The sequence below is a fragment of the Leucopleurus acutus genome (assembly GCF_964270905.1).
Source record: "Leucopleurus acutus genome assembly, chromosome: 3".
Classification (NCBI taxonomy): Eukaryota; Metazoa; Chordata; class Mammalia; order Artiodactyla; family Delphinidae; genus Leucopleurus; species Leucopleurus acutus.
Genome location: NC_139145.1, coordinates 53,706,857 through 53,732,049, shown reverse-complemented (window position 1 = coordinate 53,732,049; position 25,193 = coordinate 53,706,857). Strand labels below are relative to the sequence as shown.

At 40.8% G+C, this 25,193-nt stretch overlaps 1 protein-coding gene across 1 annotated transcript; it reads right to left on the bottom strand.

Moving 5' to 3' along the window:
- On the bottom strand, positions 1–24,017 carry PLAC8L1 (PLAC8 like 1; the record flags this gene model as incomplete). The annotated part of the gene is made up of 4 exons (XM_082835024.1): positions 1–141; positions 1,478–1,614; positions 18,769–18,905; positions 23,893–24,017. The coding sequence occupies 4 exons, from the start codon at positions 24,015–24,017 to the stop codon at positions 1–3; spliced, it is 540 nt and encodes a 179-aa protein (XP_082691150.1).
- Positions 24,018–25,193: the final 1,176 nt, after the last annotated feature.

The window sequence follows — 25,193 nt, the reverse complement described above, 5'->3', positions numbered from 1 at the left end:
TCAGATAAGATTTTCATTAGTCGAAGGGGCCGCATAGATTTCGTAGAGTTGGGAGGTCCTCATCTTGAGTTCCCGGGCCACCTGGCAGATGGAAAAAGGCCAGCAGCAGTGCACTGCCAGCCAGTCCTCGCACAGCGTGCCCTAGGGGAGACCGGGTCTCTGTTCTGGCTCAATCGCACAGGCTCAGTTCCCTCTCCCAGGAACCTCCGCAGTATTACCTCATGGCCCATCCCACCCACTGCCCCCAAGATCCGCCACCACCCTGAAGTCATCGCCCAGGGACACAACTCCACCGCGTTACCCAAGTGCCAAGCAGCTCGACTGCTAATCGATCCTTGCAATTCAGAGACCTGCCCTCAAGACTTCAAACCTGAAACCACTGTCTCACTGACAGAAAATTATCTGTCAACATCTTTTTATTTCCTCTTAGAACTTAATGTTTATAATTATTTTATTTACTTTTTTGGAGTAATAAATGCACATGGTCCAAAATTCCCACAGTAAGAAGGAATAGGAAGTAAAAAGTAAATCCCCCCCTTCTACAGCTCTCACCAGCCACCCAGTTACCTGTCGGGGGCTACCGTTGTTGGTAGTTCTTATATACACTTCCAGATAAATTCTATGTCTAGGCACATATATAGATACATACAGATATATACACATTACATTTTACCTACATATATATATTCTTTTTAAGTAAATCGTTACATACTTATACACCTTACTCTTTTGTTCACTTAAAAATATACCTTAGGGATCATTTCACATGAATATATAAAAAGATGCTTTTAACTAATGAGAACCTACTGTACAGCAGAAGGAACTCTACTCAGTGCTCTGTGGTGACCTAAATGGGAAGGAAATCCAAAAAAGAGGGGATACATGTATATGTGTGGCTGATTGACTTTGCTGTACAGCAGAAACTGACACCGCAGTGTAAAGCAACTATAGTCCAATAAAAAAACAAATAAAATAAAAAGATGCCTTTTTATCTGTCCACATCTTAGTAGGTATGACATGTCTGTCCTCAATCTCTCATTGTACCTCAGTCTCAGCTGCACTGGAAATTGGCTCTTTGAAGGGTCCCCAGGGAACCCCCAAAGTGAATTCTGTATATGCTGATGGGCTACATTTTAAGTGAGATTATCCCAAGTGTATCCTCCAAATTTGGTGCACTTCTACCTATCATCTTCTCTGGATGTAATAAGAGACAGAGAAACAGAAGTGGTCAACGATCTACATTATAATAGGTCCCCCTTGGAAATACCCTTCACAATGTGGCATTTTCGTTAATATACATCCTAGTAACAAATGAAATCAGAAATTTCTTCCCTTTCCTTTCTCAAAGTATTCCACTAAGTGTGGTGTTTTTAAGCATCCTCACCCACACCTCATTTTTTTTAAAAAATCACAGGTTTGAAAGGCATCCAGGTTCTCATACAGATCCAGCTTCACATATATATCCAAACACACTTACCCGTATTCTATGTCTCTCTCTGGTGCCAATTCTTAGTGCAAAGGTGGACCCAGGTAACAATGGCCAACAAAAACACTCTCCATACTGCCTGGCGATGTCACACTCAAGACACATGGGACAAATGAGACCACAGAAACCTGTCAATAACCACATAAAAGCAAGCTCAGGTTCTCAGTTGTGCTTGGAGCAACTTCACATCTCAAAGAGCATTTATAGCCCTATGCCATCAATTTAATACTGCATTGTCCCCCTGCAATCAGGGACTGAGAATGAATAACCAATTTGCAAAACTCACTATATGAGACTTGCCATAACTGAGCCACACCAAAATTGTCTTCTTTTGTTAAACACTGGCAAAGCTGAACCTGCTACAATTCTGATAACGTTCACTACAGTAACTGTTTTTTCTGTCAAGAGAAAAGCATTAGATAATTTTTTATAGTTGAAACATAACTGTTGCTTCTCTTATGTTCATCTATCTAATTTCAATATTTAAAATAGACACAGTATAAGATACTTTTGAACAGCAGGCGTCTTCTTCTATAAATGTGATTGAAAGCTCTTATATGGTACACTGATTCTGCCTGCTATTCTTATAAGGACTTTATTCTATTTCTCAGGCCAGAAGGTTTCTCTAATGTTTGCAGTTGCATGGAGCCACTGACATCTGCCAGTTTTAATCTGTAAACTAGTAGAGGCTTGGTTCCTTGAACATCAGCTGGAAACAGTTGGTCATTTATCCATTCATTCATCTTTAACTACTGATATTGTTTCCTACACATCCTGCATGAACCATTAACACAGAGGTTCTCTTTGAAATACGTTTTGGGTCACGGAACCTTTTGAGGATATGGTGATAGCTATGAACTTGCTCCTGAAGGGGAGAGAAAAATACATGAACACAGACATGCAAAATTGTGCATTCAGTTTCACGGGGTTCAAGGATCCATTGAAAACTATCACTGGACCACAGGTTAAGAACCCCCGGTAAACGATTAAGATGCTATATCATTGCAAAAGATGACAACCTTGACGAATACAAATAATTTGAACTAAGAAAGAGCAAAAAAACTAACCATAACCTTTAAAAATGTATTCAATAAATGTTATTGAGGCATAATTTATAAACAAGAAAATGCACAAATCATAAATGTTCAGTTGGATGAGTTCTGACAATCATATTCACCCACGTAACCAAACGTGTAGAACACTGCCATCACCCCAGGGAGTTCCCGTGTGCCCCTTCCCAGACAATCTAGTCCTCCCACCCCCACTCCTGACATATCACTATTCTGATTTCTATTCCCATAGATGAGTTTTACCTCGATTTGGACTTCGTATAAGTGGAATCATGTTTACTTTTGTATCTGACTTCTTTTGTTCAACATCACGTTTCTTGAGATTCATCTATGTTGTTATGTATATCTGCAGTTTGTTCCTTTTATTGTTGAGTAGTATTACCAATGTATAAATGTTCTACAAATTGTCCACTCTCCCACTGTTTATTCCATTTTTTGCTATTATGAATAAGCACTATGAATATTCATATACAAGTCTTTACGTGGACAAATATTTTCATTTCACTTGGGTGGATTCCTGGAAATGGAATTGCTAGGTCATGAGGTAGATTTATGTTTAATTTTACCAGAAATTTACAAAGAGTTCTCCAAAGTATTTGTACCATTTTACCCTCCCACCAGCAATGTATGAGAGTTTGTTGTTCCACATCCTCACCAACATTTGCTATTGTCAGCCTATTTTATTTTATCCATTCTAATGAGTGTGAAATGGTAGTGTTCATAGCCTTCTAGTGCACCAGACACAAAGGCTCACATGCCAGGTCACTAGCATACTAGAAGAATTCCTTGTCAAACACCTGTCTCTGTTGCCTCATCCCTCCCTCCCTCTTCAACAGTGAGGAGTACAGAGTCCCACTCCCAAATTCAGTGACAAAGAAGCAGAAATCTAGGAATGCTGTTTTATCTTAGAACCTCCAAGGGATGTGCCTGGACTCTGGACTTCTCCAGTTTCATATAAGAGGTGAGGTAGAACATGTGCATGGAGGGCATGAGGACTGGAGTGGGGAGGGGGACAAGGAGCAGCCTATCTGAGAAACAGAACATCTATTTCGTCAGGAATCTTAAGAAAATCACGAAATCATGTATTATAGGCATCACTTGGCCCAAAGCAAACACTAAATTCATCCTTGATTAAGTCTGGGATGTTTTGTCCCACATTTTAAAAAAATCATTACTCCTAGCGAGATCAGCAGGTCCCACTCAGCACTGACAACTGGTATCAACAGGTCAGAGGACAGCAAATGGCCCATGAACGTGCAGTGAGTTCAGAGTGGTAATACTGTATGCAACCCTGAATTAGGGGACTTTGAAATCATGGCACATAAAAATCAATCAAAACTTATGCATGAATTACAAAATACTGTAGTGTATATCCCTGCAGATAAAAAATTAATCAAAAGTTGCATAATTATAAAGCTAGCAAGCTAAGTGAGTAATAAATTGTCTTTACCCAATTGCCTGAGCTGCACCACTTTAACTGGCAGAGAGAAATGCCCACCATCCTCAATAAGCATATTGTAAAGAAGTTGTTTTGTGCACTGAAACTCCTGTACCTTATTTTTATGACTCATATAACACATGCTGTTAATTTTATTTTTAAGCCTTTCCATTTGTATATCCAGGTTATCTAAGTGTTCATTATGAGGGAGTACTAGATACTGAGGAAACACACCCAAAATTCAATTACCTTGGGACAGAAGTCAGACATGATAAAAAAAAAAAACACTATAAAAGCCAAAGTTTTATTATATATTAGATAATATTTATACAGATTTCACCATGTGCCAAGCCCTGCTAAAAGTACTTTACATTTAGTGACTCATTTAATTCTCACAACAATCCTATAAAATTTACTATTATTAGGCCCATTTTACAGATGAGCAAACTAATACCCAGAGGACTTAAACAATTTGCCCAAGTTCATACATTTGTTAAGAAGGGGCAGAGGTCACGTTTGAACTCAAGTAGTCTGGCTCCAAAGTCTTAACTACTACACATACCACATATGCCCAAATGTTCTCATGTTTTATGTATTTAATTAGTAAACAATTGTGGACTTGTGTGTTCTAAGACAGTGCCCTCACTACCACTGTTTGGTATTTATTCCTGTGGAGAGTCTGAAATCATGCAACTTCTTTAGGAAAGATCCTTGGGTCAGGTGTACCGAGGTGGAGTGCTGTGGGATAAACACTGTGCTCAACAAGAGATGCACAAGGGTAGGATGATGGAATCCTTTGTCTTCAGGGGGCTCTAGGAGGAAATTTCGCTAAATAAATCACAGACCAAGGATAAGTATACAGAACATACAAAGAATTCCTGAAAATCAATATATCAAGGATTAAACAGAAGAAGAAAATGAACACAAGGCATGAACAGTTAAAGAACAAATAAAAATGACCAAGAAAAAACATGAAAAGCTGCTCAATGTCGTTAGTAATCAGGGAATTGCATACTAAGACGATCAGAAACCATTTATTACCTATAAGAATGCCGAATTTTTCTAAGGTGTTTTTTATTTTTGATTTTTGTTTTATTTATTTTTTAATACAGCAGGTTCTTATTAGTCATTAATTTTATATACATCAGTGTACACTTGTCAATCCCAATCGCCCAATTCATCCCACCACCACCACCACCCCCCTGCCGCTAACCCGCCTCGGTGTCCGTAAGCTTGTTCTCTACATCTGTGTCTCAATTTCTGCCCTGCAAACCCGTTCATCTGTACAATTTTTCTGGGTTCCACATACATGTGTTAATATACGATATTTGTTTTTCTCTTTCTGACTTACTTCACTCTGTATGACAGTCTCTAGATCCATCCACGTCTCAACAAATGACTCAATTTCGTTCCTTTTTATGGTTGAGTAATATTCCATTGTATATATGTACCACAACTTCTTTATCCATTTGTCTGTCGATGGGTATTTAGGTTGCTTCCATGACCTGGCTATTGTAAATAGTGCTGCAATGAACATTGGGGTGCATGTATCTCTTTGAATTATGGTTTTCTTTGGGTATATGCCCAGTAGTGGGATTGCTGGATCATATGGTAATTCTATTTTTAGTTTTTTAAGGAACCTCCATACTGTTCTCCATAGTGGTTGTATCAATTTACATTCCCACCAACAGTGCAAGAGGGTTCCCTTTTCTCCACACCCTCTCCAGCATTTGTTGTTTGTAGATTTTCTGATGATGCCCATTCTAACCGGTGTGAGGTGATACCTCCTTGTAGTTTTGATTTGCATTTCTCTAATCATTGGTGATGTTGAGCAGCTTTTCATGTGCTTCTTGGCCATCTGTATGTCTTCTTTGGAGAAATGTCTATTTAGGTCTTCTGCCCATTTTTGGATTGGGTTTTTTTTGTTTTTTCCTGCGGTATGCAGGCCTCTCACTGTTGTGGCCTCTCCCGTTGCGGAGCACAGGCTCCGGACGCACAGACTCAGTGGCCATTGCTCACAGGCCCAGCCGCTCCGCGGCATGTGGGATCTTCCCGGACTGGGGCACGAACCCGTGTCCCCTGCATCAGCAGGCAGACTCGCAACCACTGCGCCACCAGGGAAGCCTGGGTTGTTTGTTTTTTTAATATTGAGCTGTGTGAGCTGCTAATAAATTTTGGAGATTAATCCTTTGTCCATTGATTCATTGCAAATATTTTCTCCCATTCTGAGGGTTGTCTTTTCGTCTTGTTTATGGTTTCCTTTGCTGTGCAAAAGCTTTGAAGTTTCATTAGGTCCCATTTGTTTATTTTTGTTTTTATTTCCATTTCTCTAGGAGGTGGGTCAAAAAGGATCTTGCTGTGATTTATGTCCTAGAGTGTTCTGCCTATGTTTTCCTCTAAGAGTTTTATAGTGTCTGGCCTTACATTTAAGTCTCTAATCCACTTTGAGTTTATTTTTGTGTATGGTGTTAGGGACAGTTCTAATTTCATTCTTTTACATGTAGCTGTCCAGTTTTCCCAGCACCACTTATTGAAGAGATTGTCTTTTCTCCATTGTATATCCTGGCCTCCTTTGTCATAGATTAGTTGACCATAGGTGCATGGGTTTATCTCTGGGCTTTCTATCTTGTTCCATTGATCTTTGTTTCTGTTTTTGTACCAGTACCATATTGTCTTGATTACTGTAGCTTTGTAATATGGTCTGAAGTCAGGGAGTCTGATTCCTCCAGCCCCGTTTATTTCCCTCAAGACTGCTTTGGCTATTTGGGGTCTTTTTTGTCTCCATACAAATTTTAAGATTTTTTTGTTTTAGTTCCGTAAAAAATGTCATTGGTAATTTGATAGGGATTGCATTGAATCTGTAGATTGCTTTGGGTAGTATAGTCCTTTTCACAATGTTGATTCTTCCAATCCAAGAACATGGATTACCTCTCCATTTGTTGGTATCATCTTTAATTTCTTTCATCAGTGTCTTATAATTTTCTGCATACAGGTCTATTGTCTCCCTAGGTAGGTTTATTCCTAGGTATTTTATTCTTTTTATTGCAATGGTAAGTGGGAGAGTTTCCTTAATTTCTCTCTCAGATTTTTCATCATTAGTGTATAGGAATGCAAGAGATTTCTGTGCATTAATTTTGTATCCTGCAACTTTACCAAATTCATTGATTAGCTCTAGTAGTTTTCTGGTGGCATCTTTAGGATTATCTATGTATAGTATCAAGTCACCTGCAAACAGTGACAATTTTACTTTTTCTTTTCCAATTTGTATTCCTTTTATTTCTTTTTCTTCTCTGATTGCTGTGGCTAGGAATGCCAATCTATGTTGAATAACAGTGGTGAGAGTGGACATCCTTGTCTTGTTCCTGATCTTAGAGGAAATGCTTTCAGTTTTTCACCATTGAGAATGATGTTTGCTGTGGGTGTGTCATATATAGCTTTTATTATGTTGAGGTAGGTTCCCGCTATGCCCACGTTCTGGAGAGTTTTTATCATAAATGGGTGTTAAACTTTGTCAAAAGCTTTTTCTGCATCTATTGAAATGAGCATATGGTTTTTCTTCTTCAGTTTCTTAATATGGTGTATCACATTGATTGATTTGCATATACTGAAGAATCTTTGCATCCCTGGGATAAATCCCACTTGATCATGGTGTATGATCCTTTTAATGTGTTGCTGGATTCTGTTTGCTAGTATTTGGTGAGGATTTTTGCATCTATATTCATCAGTGATATTGGTCTGTAATTTTCTTTTTTTGTAGTATCTTTGTCTGGTTTTGATATCAGGGTGATGGTGGCCTCATAGAATGAGTTTGGGAGTGTTCCTTCCTCTGCAATTTTTTGGAAGAGTTTGAGAAGGATGGATATCAGCTCTTCTCAAAATGTTTGATAGAATTCACCTGTGAAGCCATCTGGTCCTGGACTTTTGTTTGTTGGAAGATTTTTAATCACAGTTTCAATTTCATTACTTGTGATTGGTCTGTTCATATTTTCTATTTCTTCCTGGTTCAGTCTTTGAGGTTATACTTTCCGAAATTTGTCCATTTCTTCCAGGTTGTCCATTTGATTGGCATAGAGTTGCTTGTAGTAATCTCTTAGGATGCTTTGTATTTCTGCAGTGTCTGTTGTAACTTCTTTTTCATTTCTAATTTTATTGATTTGAGTCCTCTCCCTCTTTTTCTTGATGAGTCTGGCTAATGGTTTATCAATTTTGTTTATCTTCTCAAAGAACCAGCTTTTAGTTTTATTGATCGTTGCTATTGTTTTCTTTGTTTCTATTTCATTTATTTCTGCTCTGATCTTTATGATTTCTTTCCTTCTGCTAACTTTGGGTTTTGTTTGTTCTTCTTTAGCTCCTTTAGGTGTAAGGTTAGATTGCTTATTTAAGATTTTTCTTGTTTCTTGAGGTAGGCTTGTATAGCTATAAACTTTCCTCTTAGAACTGCTTTTGCTGCATCCCATAGGTTTGGATCATTGTGTTTTCATTGTCTTTTGTCTCTACGTATTTTTTGATTTCCTCTTTGGTTTCTTGAGGGATCTCTTGGTTATTTAGTAACATATTGTTTAGCCTACACGTGTTTGTGTTTTATACACTTTTTTCCCTGTAATTCATTTCTAATCTAATAGTGTTGTGGTCAGAAAAGATGCTTCATATGATTTCAAATTTCTTAAATTTACTGAGGCTTGATTTGTGACCCAAGATGTGATCTATCCTGGAGAAAGTTCTGTGCACACTTGAGAAGAATGTGTAATCTGCTGTTTTTGGATGGAATGTCCTATAAATATCAATTAAATCTATCCTTTCTGTTGTGTCATTTAAAGCTTCTGTTTCCTTATTTATTTTCATTTTGGATGATCTGTCCATTGGTGTAAGTGAGGTGTTAAAGTCCCCCACTATTATTGTGTTACTGTCAATTTCCTCTTTTAGAGCTGTTAGCAGTTGCCTTTTGTATTGAGGTGCTCCTATGTTGGGTGCATATATATTTAAAATTGTTATATCTTCTTCTTGGATTGATCCCTTGATCTTATGTAGAGTCCTTCCTTGTCTCTTGTAACATTCTTTATTTTAAAGTCTATTTTATCTGATATGAGTATTGTTACTCCAGCTTTCTTTTGATTTCCATTTGCATGGAATATCTTTTTCCGTCCCCTAACTTTCAGTCTGTATGTGTCCCTAGGTCTGAAGTGGGTCTCTTGTAGACAGCATATATATGGGTGTTGTTTTTGTATCCATTCAGCAAGCCTGTGTCTTTTGATTGGAGCATTTAATCCATTCACGTTTAAGGTAATTATTGATATGTAAGTTCCTATGACCATTTTCTTAATTGTTTTGGGTTTGCTTTTGTAGGCCCTTTTCTTCTCTTGTGTTTCCCACTTAGAGAAGTTCCTTTAGCATTTGTTGTAGAGCTGGTTTGGTGGTGCTGAATTCTCTTACCTTTTGCTTGTCTGTAAAGCTTTTGATTTCTCTGTCGAATCTGATGAGATCCTTGCCAGGTAGAGTAATGTTGGCTGTAGGTTCTTCCCTTTCATCACTTTAAATATATTGTGCCACTCCACTCTGGCTTGTAGACTTTCTGCTGAGAATCAGCTGTTAACCTTATGGGAGTTCTCTTTTATGTTGTCTTTTTTCCCTTGTTGCTTTTAATAATTTTTTTGTCTTTAATTTTTGTCAATTAGATTACTATGTATCTTGGCATGTTTCTCGTTGGGTTTATCCTGCCTGGGACTCTCTGTGTTTCCTGGACTTGGGTGGCTATTTCCTCTCCCATGTTAGGGAAGTTTTTGACTATAATCTCTTCAAATATTTTCTCAGGTCCTTTCTCTCTCTCTTCTCCTTCTGGGACCCCTATAATGCGAATGTTGTTGCATTTAATGTTGTCCCAGAGGTCTCTTTGGCTGTCTTCATTTCTTTTCATCCTTTTTTCTTTATTCTGTTCCACAGCAGTGAATTCCACCATTCTGTCTTCCAGGTCACTTATCCGGTCTTGTGCCTCAGTTATTATGCTATTGATTCCTTCTAGTGTAGTTTTCATTTCAGTTATTGTATTGTTCATCTCTGTTTGTTTGTTCTTTAATTCTTCTAGGTCTTTGTTAAACATTTCTTGCATCTTCTCGATCTTTGCCTCCATTCTTTTTCCGAGGTCCTGGATCATCTTCACTATCATTATTCTGAATTCTCTTTCTGGGAGGTTGCCTATGTCCACTTCATTTAGTTGTTTTTCTGGGGTTTTATCTTGTTCTTTCATCTGGTACATAGCCCTCTGCCTTTTCATCTTGTCTATCTTTCTGTGAATGTGGTTTTTGTTCCGCAGGCTGTAGGACTATAGTTCTTCTTACTTCTGCTGTCTGCCCTCTGGTGGATGAGGCTACCTAAGAGGCTTGTGCCAGTTTCCTGATGGGAGGGACTGGTGGTGGGTAGAGCTGACTGTTGCTCTGGTGGGCAGAGCTCAGTAAAACTTTAATTGGCTTGACTGCTGATGGGTGGGGCTGGGTTCCCTCCCTGTTGGTTGTTTGGCCTGAGGTAACCCAACACTGGAGCCTACCTGGGCTCTTTGGTGGGGCTAATGGCAGACTCCGGGAGGGCTCACACCAAGGAGTACTTCCCAGAACTTCTGCTGCCAGTGTCCTTGTCCCCACAGTGAGCCACAGCCACCCCCGCCTCTGCAGGAGACCCTCCAACACTAGCAGCTAGGTTGGGTTCAGTCTCCCTTGGGATCACTGCTCCTTCCCCTGGGTCCCAACGTGCACACTACTTTGTGTGTGCCCTCCAAGAGTGGAGTCTCTGTTTCCCCCAGTCCTGTCAAAGTCCTGCAGTCAAATCCCACTAGCCTTCAAAGCCTGATTCTCTAGGAATTCCTCCTCCCGTTGTTGGACCCCCAGGTTGGGAACCTGACGTGGGGCTCAGAACCTCACTCCACTGGGTGGACTTCTGTGGTATAAGTGTTCTCCAGTCTGTGAGTCACCCAGCCACCAGTTATGGGATTTGATTTTACTGTGATTGCGCCCCTCCTACCATCTCATTGTGGCTTTTCCTTTGTCTTTGGATGTGGGGTATCTTTTTTGGTGAGTTCCAGTGTCTTCCTGTCAATGATTGTCCAGCAGCTAGTTGTGATTCTGGTGTTCTCACAAGAGGGAGTGAGAGCACGTCCTTCTACTCTGCCATCTTGGTTCAGGGCTGGCCACACTCTAAGGTTTTTAGAGCATGTCAAATGCTGTGGGGCACCACAGAGAAATAGGTGCTCCATACACTGATGGAGATGGAAACTGGCAGTCACTTTGGAAAGCAACTTGGCTGAATCTCATAAAGTTTTAAATACTCTGAGATTCAGAAACTCCACTTGTTAGCATCTACCCTAGAGTAATGCTTACACATGCACACAAAGAGGCCGGTACAAGGATATCCACTGCAGCATTATTTGTGGCTTCAAATTTAAAACAAGAGTACATTAATAGACAAACGTGTAAATAAACCATGATGGTGCAGATCATACTAGGGAATAATTAAGAACGCAATGAAAGATCAATTAAGTACCAACAGAGATAAATCTCTAAGACATATTTTGAGTTAAAAAAATCAAATTGCATAATGATATTACAGCATAATACCATTTATGCTTTGTTTAAAAAGTTACAAAGCAATAGTATATGTTACTAATAGATGCATATGTAAATACAGAGAAAAAGATCTGGAAGAAAACACTCCAAATTGATTTAATAAAAAAGAGTGACATGGTTCCCTTTTCTGTAATGTTTCACTTCTTTAATAAAGTGAACATATTCATGTGTTATTTGTGAAGTAAAAAATATATATATATATGCAAGTATGTCTGTGCACGTGTGTGTGTGTGTATGTGTGTGTACTTTTTTTAAAAAAGAAGCTCAGGCTCAAGAGAGATCCATGCCATAAATTCAGCCTCTTCCTCTTCCCCCCAAAGGCCTAGTGGTCATGTCAGCTCCCACAGCCTAAACATCCCTGGCCTATTCTCTAACAAGAACTCCACCCTCTAGCATGGAATGTGGTTCATCATTCATCCCTCTAACTCACAGGGGGAGTCGAGATAAAAAGAAGGCTACACAAAACCACAGTGTGGAGCCCCAAAGAACATAAGTAGGAAAGGTGTGTGGAAATTGCAGCAAGGCACATTTCAGGTCAATTATCACAAAGAGGCAGAATCTAACAATAAGAGATGCTTAAAAAAGGAATGGTGGGGGGCTTCCCTGGTGGCGCAGTGGTTGAGAGTCCGCCTGCCGATGCAGGGGACACGGGTTCGTGCCCCGGTCCGGGAAGACCCCACATGCCGCGGAGCAGCTAGGCCCGTGAGCCACGGCCGCTGAGCCTGAGTGTCCGGAGCCTGTGCTCTGCAACGGGAGAGGCCACAAGAGTGAGAGCCCCGTGTACCGCAAAAAAAAAAAAAAAAAGGAATGTGGGGCTTCCCTGGTGGCACAGTGGTTATGAATCCGCCTGCCAATGCAGTGGACACGGATTCGAGCCCTGGTCGGGGAAGATCCCACATGATGTGGAGCAACTAAGCCCGTGCACCACATCTACTGAGCCTGCGCTCTAGAGCCCACGAGCCACAACTACTAAGCCCACGTGCCACAACTACTGAAGTCCGCGCGCCTAGAGCCCGTGCTCCGCAACAAGAGAAGCCACCGCAGTGAGAAGCCCATGCGCTGCGAGGAAGAGTAGCCCCCACTCACTGCAACTAGAGAAAGCCCACATGCAGCAATGAAGACCCAACTCAGCCAAGAATAAATAGATAAATAAATAAATAAGGAATGGGGCATGCTCATACATTGTGGGTGGGAGTGTAAATTAGTACAACTTCTAAATGGAGTGCCATTTGGAAACATCTATCAAGATTTAAAAAGGTACGTACTATCTGACCAGTAGGTTTACCCTCAGCGTTTGTCCAACAGATAACTCACGCACATACAAAATGGCACCAATACAAGAATACTCACAAAGCATTGGTTTGAACAGCAAAAAGTCTGGAAACCACATAAAGATCCACAAATAAGAATTTTTGGATAAATAAATTATAGTACATTCATACAATGGAATCTATGCAGCAATTTAAAATATTAGCTTCAGAAGTGCTGATATGGTCTGCACAATATGGTCATCTATATTGTTAAATTAAAACAAAATAAAGATGCAGAACTGTGTGTGTTTACAATTCTATTATTTGTGTCAATTATATATACCACATATACAGAAAAAATTTGGAAGGATAGATACCAAAATATTAACAATGTATATCTATGACACTGGGATTACAGGATACTGCTTTCTTCTTTTATAGCCTTTTGCATTTTTCTTTTTTACCATGATTATATGATACTTTTATAATAAAAAGATTAATCTATTTTCATTAAAATTTTTTATATATTTATAAGCATATAGACTATATTGGGGCTCAGGTAAGAGTGGTGTCCTCTGAGGAGAACTGGGCAGGGCAGGAGGGCAAGGATGGAGTTGCTGCTTTTCATATACCTAAGGGGTAGGTACTTTTGAATTTTGCATCACGTACCTGGTAACCTATTAAAAATCTTTTTTTTTTTTTTTTAAAGCACTGAGATGGCTCCAAGGGAGAGGAGCCCTCCTCTCCAGAAATGTTCAGAAAGCCAAGGCTGTCAGGTCCTTACCAGGCTTGCTACAGAGGGGACTTAGACAAGCTGGTGAGGAGCCAGACCAGCTGACCCCAATATCCCTTCTGAATCTAGACAAGCTGGTGAGGGGCCAGACCAGCTGACCCCAATATTCCTTCTGAATCTAAGTCTTTGTGATTGTTTCAATGAAGTGCAGGAAAGAAGGAAGCAAGTGAGAATACAGGTTAAAATTCATTCATAGATGTGTTGTTCAGGAAATATTCATTAGCGCCTTCTATTGGTCAGGTGCTCCGCTGGGCAAGACCAGTGAGCAGGACCAGTGGTCCCTGCTTTCAGACTGCAGTGTACAGTGTACAGTTTACCCAAGATACAGTTCAAGGACACGAATCCCAGTCTGAGGCCTTTTCATGCCTCCTTCGTCTTCCAGAAAACCAAAGAAATTCTTGGACTGCTTCACCCCACCCACGTTGGGCCTCTGATGGCTTCTTGTCCACACAAAGCCCTTTACTGCCTGGTGCTTGTGGTGCCTCCACAGGAAAGGTGATTTTAGTGGCTGGTTCTTTCCCATCTCTCAGGTATCAGCTTAAGTCAGTTCCTCAGAGAGGCCATCCTTTGCCCCCTGTAATTTCCTTTCAAAACACCTTGTTTACTTCCTCCACAGCACTCAGCACCACTGCAATTATTTTGTCTATTTGCTTATTGCCTATGTACTCTCAGAGACCATCTCTGTCTTCGTCACTATTATATCTGTAGCGCCTATCACATGACCATACATAGGTAGGAACTCAGTAAAGGCTGGCTGAATTACAAACCAGTGTTGATTACACCTTCCACATAAACCTCCTCTGGGGCGACATCACAAACATCCCCAGCTGGAACAGCCAGCCTTTCACCCACAAGGCCATTTCACAGCCACTTATTTCACCTCCGCTTCAGCTTCAAATCTGAGCTTTCAGAAACCACATCCTCAAAGGACACAAAAGCACCCATTTTCTCATCCCAGGGCAGTGTGAATTCAGAAGAAAGCACAGAGGTGGGAAGAGGGAGGCAGTTTAAAAACCAGAAGTGCAATTAAATGAAGAAGCAAAATGTCAAAAATAAATGGAAATTATCACTCTTCATAATGTACCCTTTGCTTAATGGATGACAAATTGTAGCAGTAATTCTCAACATTTAATGGTAAACTATCCCAAGATGGGAATCTGACGTGAAACAGTCATGGAAAGAAGATGTCCCTTTTGTTTCCAAGTTTGTCACAAGTATTGTCACAGTGATGTGATTAAAATAAAACTTTGTGGATGAAGTAGCCCTTTTAAACAAGGAAGGAAAAAAACCTAAGACTCATAGCACTCATACTCCAGCTGCATCCTGGGAATCATGGTGCAGATCACCAGTGTATAAATTGATACTGCCTATAAATTTTTTCTTGTGAGACCATTAGCTTAGAGATACTATGAGCAGTTACAAAATGGAGGCCCATCCAGGCAACAACAATTAGGACACAGTACATTTGAGATCAGCCGGTACTGTATAATATTCATGGCCTCTCCTCCACAGATCACGTCCAGCTGTAAAGAATATTGTATTCTCCACATGTCATTCCTTCTTTCCCCTAGAATGGGCTCTCCAATGGACAAGCAGGGACCCAGAAGACCCGTGTGGTTGGTCTCCTGAACACTGATGGGGGTGGAGCGCAGAACTAAGCAGTGAAACAATGTTTAAGGCTGAGGGGGTGGCATGTGGTCCTTTCTTTGGTCAACTTTTTAGGTACTCTTGGGATTGGGCAGCAACCAATCTAAGTCTCCTGATTCTACTCTTTGCTCTCAACACTCTGGAAAATAAAAATTTATAACAACAATGACATTAATACCTATGATTTACTAAGTGCATTATTGTATATTTGTTGGAATTTTCATAGTAACACACCCCAATAGTAAATTTAGGAATTTATCCCTTCCCTATTGTGGGAAATAAGAGAACTGTCATTCAAAATGCCCTGGCCTAGTCAAGCAGCAGTCATGACCTAGGCTAGGCAGATTGGGCTCCATTGCTGAAACAGCAATTCTCAGATAGGAAAGCAAAAGGATTAAAATGTTTGGAGTTGACCAGACTTTCAGCTATCTCCTGATAATGCATCTTGTCCCTCCTAAGCTTAGCTTTTAGTTGATTTCCTGATTTTGTGAGCTACCCCATAACCTTCTAATGAAATCCTATGTTTGCTTGTGTATTAATTTCCTAGGGCTGACATAACAAAATACCACAAACTGGACATCTTAAAACAATAGAAAGTATTCTCTCATTGGAGAATTCTGGAGGCTAGAAGTCTGAAATTGGCGTGCTGGCAGGCTTCGTCCTTCTGGAAGCTCTGGGGGAAAGTCTGTTCCATGCCTCTCTCCAAATTTTTGGTGGTTGCTGGCAATCCTTGGCATTCCATGGCTTATAGATGCATTATTCTAATTTGTGCCTGTCTTCACATGGCCATCTTTTCTGTGTGTGCATCCAAATTTCCCTCTTCTTACAAGAACACGAGCCACTGGCTTAGGGCCCACCCTAATCCACTATAACCTCTTTGTAACTTGACAACAATGCAAAGAACCTATTTCCAAATAAGGTCACATTCAGAGGCTCCAGGTGGACATGAATTTTGAGGGGACACTATTTAACCCAATATATAGCACGCAACCAAAAAAAACTCTGATCCAGTTATGTTCCAAGCCAGTGTTCTAGAGCGGGTTCTGTGCATTATCTGCTTTAATCTTGACAATCTTTAAGGTGGGCACCTTTATTTACCCCCATTTCAGAGCTGGAAAAATGAAGGCCCTGAGAATTTGTTCAAGGTCAAATGGCCAGTAAGAGGCAGAGTTAAGATTCAAGGCAAGGTCTATATCCAATACAAATGTGCTCTCCTAACCACTACATTATGTTCCAGGCTTTGCTCTACTTGGAAATGCACTGATACCCTCACCCCTCCAACCACGAACTATAAGCTATGAAGGGAAAATGGTCCACTCCCCAAACTGGGGCTAGGTCTCCACATCTCCACGTGGCTATTCTGCCTTCTCTGTACCACAGTACTGGGTGACAACCAAAGTCAGAGAATGTGGACAAGAACCAGGAAGAATCCTGAGTGATTCAGAGAACAGCTGCCATAATTGTCTGGTCAGAAGTACACATGGGTAGCTGTGGCAGGAAGAAATCTGCTGAGCTCTGGGTCAGATGGTCAAAGGGACAGCGATGGAGGATAGTGTTTGGTGCTGGGCGGTCTCTTCTCTGTGAGGCCCAGGCAAACAGTGAAGGCTCAGGCTTGGATGATCAGAGCACCAAAAATTTTGTTAGAGTTTCTGCCTCAGCCAAGACTCAGCTGCATAAGGACGTGGATCAGGTAGCAGCTCAGAGCTCTCTGGTTGATCCATCTTGTGAGGCTTTAGGATAAATCCAGGTCTTGCCAGACCCTCTAAAGGGTGGGGGAGCCATATTCTTCAAAGATAGCAGATCCAGAGTCTGTTGAACTTAAGAGACTGGCCCTCATCCATCAAAAAGGACAGCCCCCCACGCCAACCCCCCCCGGCAAAAAAAAAAAAAGATTCTGTGACCGAGTTACTCCCTAGGGCAAGAACATCAGGTCCTGGAAAAGGATACTGACATGTGGTACCAGAGATGGGTCAGAATGTCCTAAGGTAAAAATAGAATCAATGTGCTTTGAACTTCAAACCCAGTGGAAAATCATGCAGCTAGAGGGCAGTGTTGTTGGTACTTCTTTACATCTAAACCAGTGTCTGAAAAGATTTCAATCAACAAAGGGAGCTATTCAACCTAAATGCCCATCAACAGAAGAATGGATAAAGAAGATGTGGTACATATATACATTGGAATATTACTCAGCCATAATAAAAAGGAACGAAAATTGTGCAATTTGCAGAGACGTGCATAGACCTAGAGACCCATACAGAGTGAAGTCAGAAAAACAAATATCATATAACATCACTTATATGTGGAATCTAGAGATACAGATGAATTTAGTTGCAAAGCAGAAAGAGAGACACAGACATAGAGAATGGACATATGGATACAAGGCAGGGAGGGAGGAAGGGATGAATTGGGAGACAGGGATTGACATATACACACTATTGATACTATGTATAAAATAGATATCTAATGAGAACTTACTGTATAGCATGGGGAACTCTACTCAATGCCCTGCAGTGACCTAAACGGAAAGGAAATCCAGAAAAGAGGGGATACATGTACACGTATAGCTGATTCACTTTGCTGTACAGCAGAAACTAACACAACATTGTAAAACAACTATACTCCAATAAAACTTAATTTAAAAAAAAACAAAGGGAGCATCTTTTTATGATTGGTCTTATTCAATGACTGGTCTTCCTCACTATTCTGTGAAGAAAGTACTACACTTTCCTCACAGAAATACTAGAGATAAGCAAAAAGAAAAACTATTCATTAGCGTACCATCTGGAGACACTTGCTGTAAACATTTGTATTTATATCCTTCCAGATATTTTTCTAAATATTCCCCCAAATTAATGGCTAATGTACATGGTTTTACAATCTGATTCTTTAACTTAAAATTGTATCCCAACATTTTTCCATCTCAGGAAGTATTATTCTACAATATGACTTTTCATGGCTGTATAATTCATTGTATTGAAGCCCCCACTGAACATTTAGGTTGTTCCAGATTGTTGCTACGATAACCAACGCTGCAACAATTTAATGATGCTGCTAAATCTTTGCACATGATTTATTTCCTTCGACTAAATGCCTAAAACTGTAATTACTGGGTCGAAGGCTACATAACACTTGAGGCCCTTTTTATAGGTGTTACTAACCATTCACTGGGAAGCTTGTACCAATTTATACTCCATCAGCTGCAGATAAGGGAGCCCATTTTGTGTGTCTTTACATGCAATGGATTTTGTCATTTAAAAAAACCTTTGAAGTCATCACTTATTTTACAAAAACATCCACATCCCTGAAAAGCAAGATCCTTCCTGCCAAGGAGTGTATTTGAGTCACTAGAATATTAGTCTAGTTAGTCTGAAACCATTTAATTTCTGTCCTTGTGCCTGACGCAGCTTTTCTACCCACTGGTGTTTTAGGAAAGAAAATAGTAAAGGAGAACTTAAAGGAAGAGAAAAAACATACAAATTCTCCTATCTCTGCAGACACTGAAGAGGCCGGTGCTCCAGTCCCCACCAGTCTGGACAATCTTTGTGACTGTGGTCCTGCCACTGGCTCCCCGGACAGGCTGCTTCACCACAGCCTGGGCTGGTGCATGGCTCCTGGAGAGTCAAGGATGGTGATTAACTTGGAAACAAAGAAGATGGTTCAGAAGGATAATCATCAAGCCAAGACACAGTGATAAAGAGACAGGGACCCAGTGATGCCCAGTGGCTCTTATTTCAGAGCCCAAGCTGACTTCACCATCTCCCTCCCTCCTCCTCCATCGTACCTCCTCTGATTTTTTGCCCCATTTCTATTAGTGGCATTATTATTCCAAGTTCTGTCACTCAGACTCAATGTCCAGTCTACTTCCTCAGTGTTTCTCAGTGTTTAATAATAAATTCACAAATAAAGCCCCAGCATACCACTTCCTGGAAGCCTGATCTTGGTTAAGTGGCTTAACCTCTGTTTTGTTTGTTCAAATTTAAGATGAAAAAAACTACCTCACAGGGTTATTATGTGGACTGAAGGACAGGTAACTTGTTTATTGTGCACACAGCCTGTGTAACAATGTGACCCTGAGTGAGGCTGTATGCAAGGATTTTGAAACTTTGTTGAAAAGACAAATAAGGAATTGGACTGAATGGTACATCTAAATCTGGACGAGGCTACTAAAGTGGGACAGGTGGTATCATTTAAATGAATAACCCAGACTTCAGAATATATCTTGATATCAAACCACTATATGGTTGTCCTCGTGCAGCCACATAGTACAACTCTGGTTCGATTTTCCCTGAAGGGCATAGATATTCCACTCAGTCATTCTGAAATAGAAATACAGGCCCAGTGGGTGGGCTTCAAAAGTGAGGTGAGAAAAAAACTTCCTTCTCTTTCTGGGGCTGAAAGTTAGTTTTGCCTGAATGCCTACCCTGGGGATACCTGGAGTGAGTCCTATAGTGAAGGGTACGCTGTTATCTAGCCTCATGGAAGGGGCATGTCAAGAGTGGGATAGAGGGGCCCGAGAATGAGAATGAGTCTCAGCCTGTACATAGTAGCAGTTATTCTGTTTGGGGCTACCCTTTTAGCAAGCTTCATTAAGAGTTTTGTACCTGGTCTCTGATGTGTTATGAGGAAATAAAGAGCTTGCCTCATACTTGAGAGAAACTAAAAAGACAGCAGAATTTCTTCCTGTAACAGCTGTTGTTACAGTAATAGTCACCAAAGTTCTGCACCTGGGACACCTGGGACACCTGGGACACAAAACCTAGAGGCCAGAGTAGAATACTCCTGAGCATCCTTAAGGCAACACCCTGTGGGCATCTTGCAAACAGCTGTGGAGCCCTTTGAGAACCTCTGATTTGGGACATTAAATCCAATGGGATTTCAAGTTATCATAATATGGGGAGCACTGTTCTTGTTATTATGATCACATCTCTCTTTCATTCCACCAATACTACCCACACCCTCCCAAACCTGACAGCACATTGGCTTGTTAAAAAAACAAATTCCCAAGCCTCACCCCAGACCACTGTACAGGACTCCAGGGATGAGGTATAGAAATCAATGTCCATAATAAAGTTCCCAGGCAATGCCCACGTAGTCATCCTGATAACAGCCTGAAACCTGATACAGGTGGACTTGGAGACCACTGATGATCACTGCAATGGCTTCTGCACCTCCTACCAGGTAGGTGGCGATGTCAATGTAACAGAGATGGCAAGGAAAATAGAATAGGAGGTAAGGCAGAAGGGAAGAGGATGCTGGGAGCACAGCCAATCTACAGTGCCAGTGAGACATGAGGGGCATCCCAGCCAACAGCTGGGAATGCTGCACAAGAGCTTGGAAGAGCGAGTTAGAGTTGGGAGTGACCTATCTAGAAGTGTGAAAGTAGAGCTATGAAACATCCCCACCCTTTTATCCATTCGGCATTATAGACAATATGTAGGGTCTAACAAGCTTTTCAAGAACCTATCAAAGCATTTGAGACCTGGAAAAAAGTATTGGCTACAAAATATAAAAACTGCAAAGTTGGGGCTTCCCTGGTGGCACAGTGGTTGAGAGTCCGCCTGCCGATGCAGGGGACGCGGGTTCGTGCCCCGGTCCGGGAAAATCCCACATGCCGCGGAGCGGCTGGGCCCGTGAGCCATGGCCGCTGAGCCTGTGCGTCCAGAGCCTGTGCTCCACAACAGGAGAGGCCAAAACAGTGAGAGGCCCGCGTACTGCAAAACAAAACAAAACAAAAAAACTGCAAAGTTGAAATTAGTTAATGCTCAATTAAACACAAAAACCTAGCATGATACCTGTCACATGAATGTCCAATTTGGAATTCACACATATTTTATTACATTTGAAAACAAATTACAATTCTCTCATTTTGCAAAAAAAAAAAAAAAAAAAAAAAATCCAAGAATGAATGACTGCTGAGAAGCAACAGCTAATAATAAATTAAATTACTCAAAGCCAAATAATTTCAAAAGCAAAATTATTAAAATCCTTTCACTTAGTATACAGAAAAGAAAAAGGATATAACATAGGTATGGGTACATGTTAATATATTTGCTATGATGTGGGCTAAAGCTTACTGCTATGGATTGAATTGTGTCTCCCCAAATTCATATGTTGAAGATCTAGCTCTGACTGTATTTGGAGGTAGGGCTTCAAGGAGATAATTAAGGTTAAATAAAGAATAGGGGTAGGATCCTGGTCCAATAGGACTGCTGGCCTTATAAGAAGGGAAAGGCCATGTAAACGCTCAGAGAGAAGGCTGCAAACCAAGAAGAGTCCTCACCAGAACTGGACCATGATGGCACCCTGATTTGGGACTTCCAGCCTCCAGAACTGTGAGAAAATAAGTAGCTCTTCCGTAAGCTACACAGTCTGTGGTATTTTTTTATGAAATTCTGGGCAGACTAAGACACCTATGAAGACTTCAGATTGGTCCTGAAGAAACTACCTCTATACATATCTTCTCTCCTCTACTTCCATGTGAACTCCTTGAGGTCAGGGGGCACCTGCTGCTTCTCCCTGTATCCCCAGAATCCAGTGCACTCCTTGAAAACTAGTGGGTGCACAACAACTGTTGAATTGGATTAAACTCAATTCACACATCTCTTCCATTATATCTGAGTCCTCCTCAAATCTAGCTACAGATTATGTGACCTTAACCATGTTTCATTCTCTAGTAAAGGCACAACTCTCAGGTGTGAATTGATTACATAAAAACATCAAGAGTTTTTATTGAGAGTAGCCTAAAATCTTCTTGCATGCCTCCACATAACCCAGGGCATTTACCTCTCAACGTGATCCCTGCAAGCTGGGACTTCCATTATTACACTAAGAGTTTCCAGCAATTTTAGTAAAGGAGTTTCTTAGCGCTGAGCCCCTAGATTAGATTTTCCCCTGAAACGCACTTATAGCTTGGAGCCCTAGAAGAGAATTTTCTGCTTCTATCTCAGCATTATATGTGTAACACCTATTATGGCAAGGAAGCCTGTCCTCTAGCTATTGCAAATCAAATAACTAAGAGGGTAGCTTTTCCTTGGTGGGGGAAAAAAAGGGGTTTTTGTGTGTGTGTTTGCCTAATTTTGAACTCAAGAACTGTATTATTTTCTTTCCTTAATACTCTGAACCTTTGGTGATTTTTATATTAAAATGTTTGAATTGACATTCATTAGCTAAAACATTTCAGTTCAAGATTATAGCTCATGTGTCAAAATTAAAATAACAAGCACAGCTACCCTTCACCAAGTACCTGCTATGTGCCAGGCACTTAGTAGTTCCTTTAAGAACTGAATAATTATTCAGGGGCTGCTACAGGTGTCAGACTAAAGTAGCCATTGCAGCTTCCTACACAGCTTTTAGCTCTGTATATTACTCTAGATAGATAGAATCTTACACTACCAGTAATAAGAATGAGTTTGGAAGCAGTGGGTGAAGCTGATGGTCACACAGTTTCTAAACCAGAGTAGCTATCCATTTGCCATCAAATTCAGCAACTTCTTCATTTAGTGTAAAGAGGACAGAGCTTCGATTCAGGCACACTAAAGTACAAATGTGGCTCAGCTGCATTCTAGTTGTTTGACCCTGTAAAATACAACTTGTCCCAGTCCTCAGCGCTGGTCTCCTCTTCCATAAAATTGGACTTAAACTATCGGGCCTCCATAGTCGCCCTGAGGATTAAACAAGATTATGTACTTGGCATATAGTAGGCATGCAGTGGATGGCAGCTACCGTTATTATTTAAATTAAGGATCTTGCACATACCCTAGGGCATCCTGAACACTTTTCTCAGAAACGAAGAACAGAGGGAGGAGATTGGGGGCAGTTTCTCAGTTGTCATATGTGCTACCCAAATAGCTTAAAATTCAATCAGGGTGACTAATCATCCCAGTTTGCCCTGGCCTAAGGGATTTTCCAGGATGGAAAACTTTCAGTGTTAAAATTAGAACAGTCCCAGACAAACCAAGAGGGTTGGTCACCATAAAGGAGAGAAGCAGAGAGAGGCTTCAACTGGTGGGAGGCAGAGGACTCACTGCAGTCATTCTAGTTATCAGCTCCTACCAAACAACGGATGGGACACACAGCCTTCCCCTTTTTCAGCCTTACCCTAACCTTCACCTCTTCTAGCAGCTAAACACATTCCCCACTGCATATTCCCACACACCTGGTGCTTCAGCCTGGGGGGGTTTCATGTCACCCTCTACTTTAATGAAACTTGCAGTACTAAGAGTTTGTTCTGCCTTCCACTGAGGCCTCCTTGATGAACCATTTCAAACTCTTAACTGAAGTCAAAACTCTTGAGTTTTGGTTTCCAAAGGGTGGAAATTAATGGCAGCCACCAGAAATAAAGTTTCACTTGGTCAGGGTGCCAACATTTTCAGTTAAGAGTAGAGACACCTTCCCATCCAAGCCAGCTCTTCTCTTTTCACCAGCCAAGCAAGGCCAGAAGGAAATAATCAGTTGCCTCCTTTTCAAGCACACATGGGAAATGATAGCAGCTTTCTTCCTGAGCCCAGTTTTCTTTTTCCTGGCTCCTTATAGGAGGATATTGATTTGATATTCCAACCAAAGAGCAAAAGCTGGGGGTAAAATCACCCTACTCCCTACCTCAAGCTGGAAATAAAATGTTGTTCATCTTCAGACGATATGAGTGAAAGCAATAGAGGTGAGTGTGTGTTGAGGAAGGAAATATCCTCAGGAAACTCAGAGAAGTAATTTCCAAACCAATTCATAGTTAATAGGTATTTTCTTGTCACTTGGGATGTCCTTTTCCCTTCAACAATAAGCTGATTCTAAACTTAGGTTCAATCCAAAATGAAACATCTAAAGAATGTTGCCTTGATATTCTGGAACCTGAGGTCATAGCAGTGTAACTGGCAGACATCTTATTTCTTTAAAGACAGGTACACAGTTAACTGTGGGCATGTCCGTCTTACTAGCCTGAAGGGAGATACTGCTGAAGATATAGTGTAAGTTAAATAAAAAGAAAACTACTCTTTGGTGGAAAAATCCCTTTGCTTTAAGAGATAACTCTAGCAAACATTTATCTAGCTAAGTGTCACTTGACCTTTCCTTAGGGGACTCAAAAGGCTACAGATTTCTGCCATGCCTTATAACTGAGAAGTAGTGGGGGCCTCTCATCATCCCCAGGGCTGCTGGTCCAATTCAGCAAGAGGGTATGAGTCCCACAAATAACCTGAACACAGAGACAGAAAGAAAGGTCTTACAGCACAGATATCGTGCTTGAGACCACCTAATAAAAGATGGTTTCCTAAAGTTTAAGCTACGCTAAGTTGTCCCAAGTCTCTAAGGATTTTTACAACTTTTAGAAATCTCCTACTCTTCCATGGACTTCATTGAGCATGCCGGGAAAGTGTTGCTACTTCTTCCCTACACAGCCCAAATGGAATCTGGTGAACAAAGCAGGACTTGGCTGGTAATCGCCTCCCTACTGCTCTGAATCTTCAGGGTCTTAGGAGCCTCTGAATTATGTCTCTAGAGCATGTCTTATAGAGGCACGGACACCAGAAACACTAGGAAAATGTTCCTAGAGGAATAAAATTGGAGAAAATTGCACATTGAGGGGAGGGGTCTGTAATAAAAATTCAATGTTATTTATACTAGAAAGACAACAGGCGGAAATTGCCAACTCTACTATATATTCTCATCAGACCCATAGAGAATGATTGTTTACGGTTCTGAACTTCAAAGCATTTACTTGAACAGGGTTGTTAGCAAAAGCCTATATAATACCACCCAAATCAAGATCCTTCAGATACAGCTTCATAATTGCCTTCACTCACTAGGTTCTGGACAACTCTCATTGTCTTCTTAACTGTAAGGATGCATCCTACATGAAGGACAGCCATGTTTCTTCTGCTTACCACTCTATTCCAAGTGCTTAACAC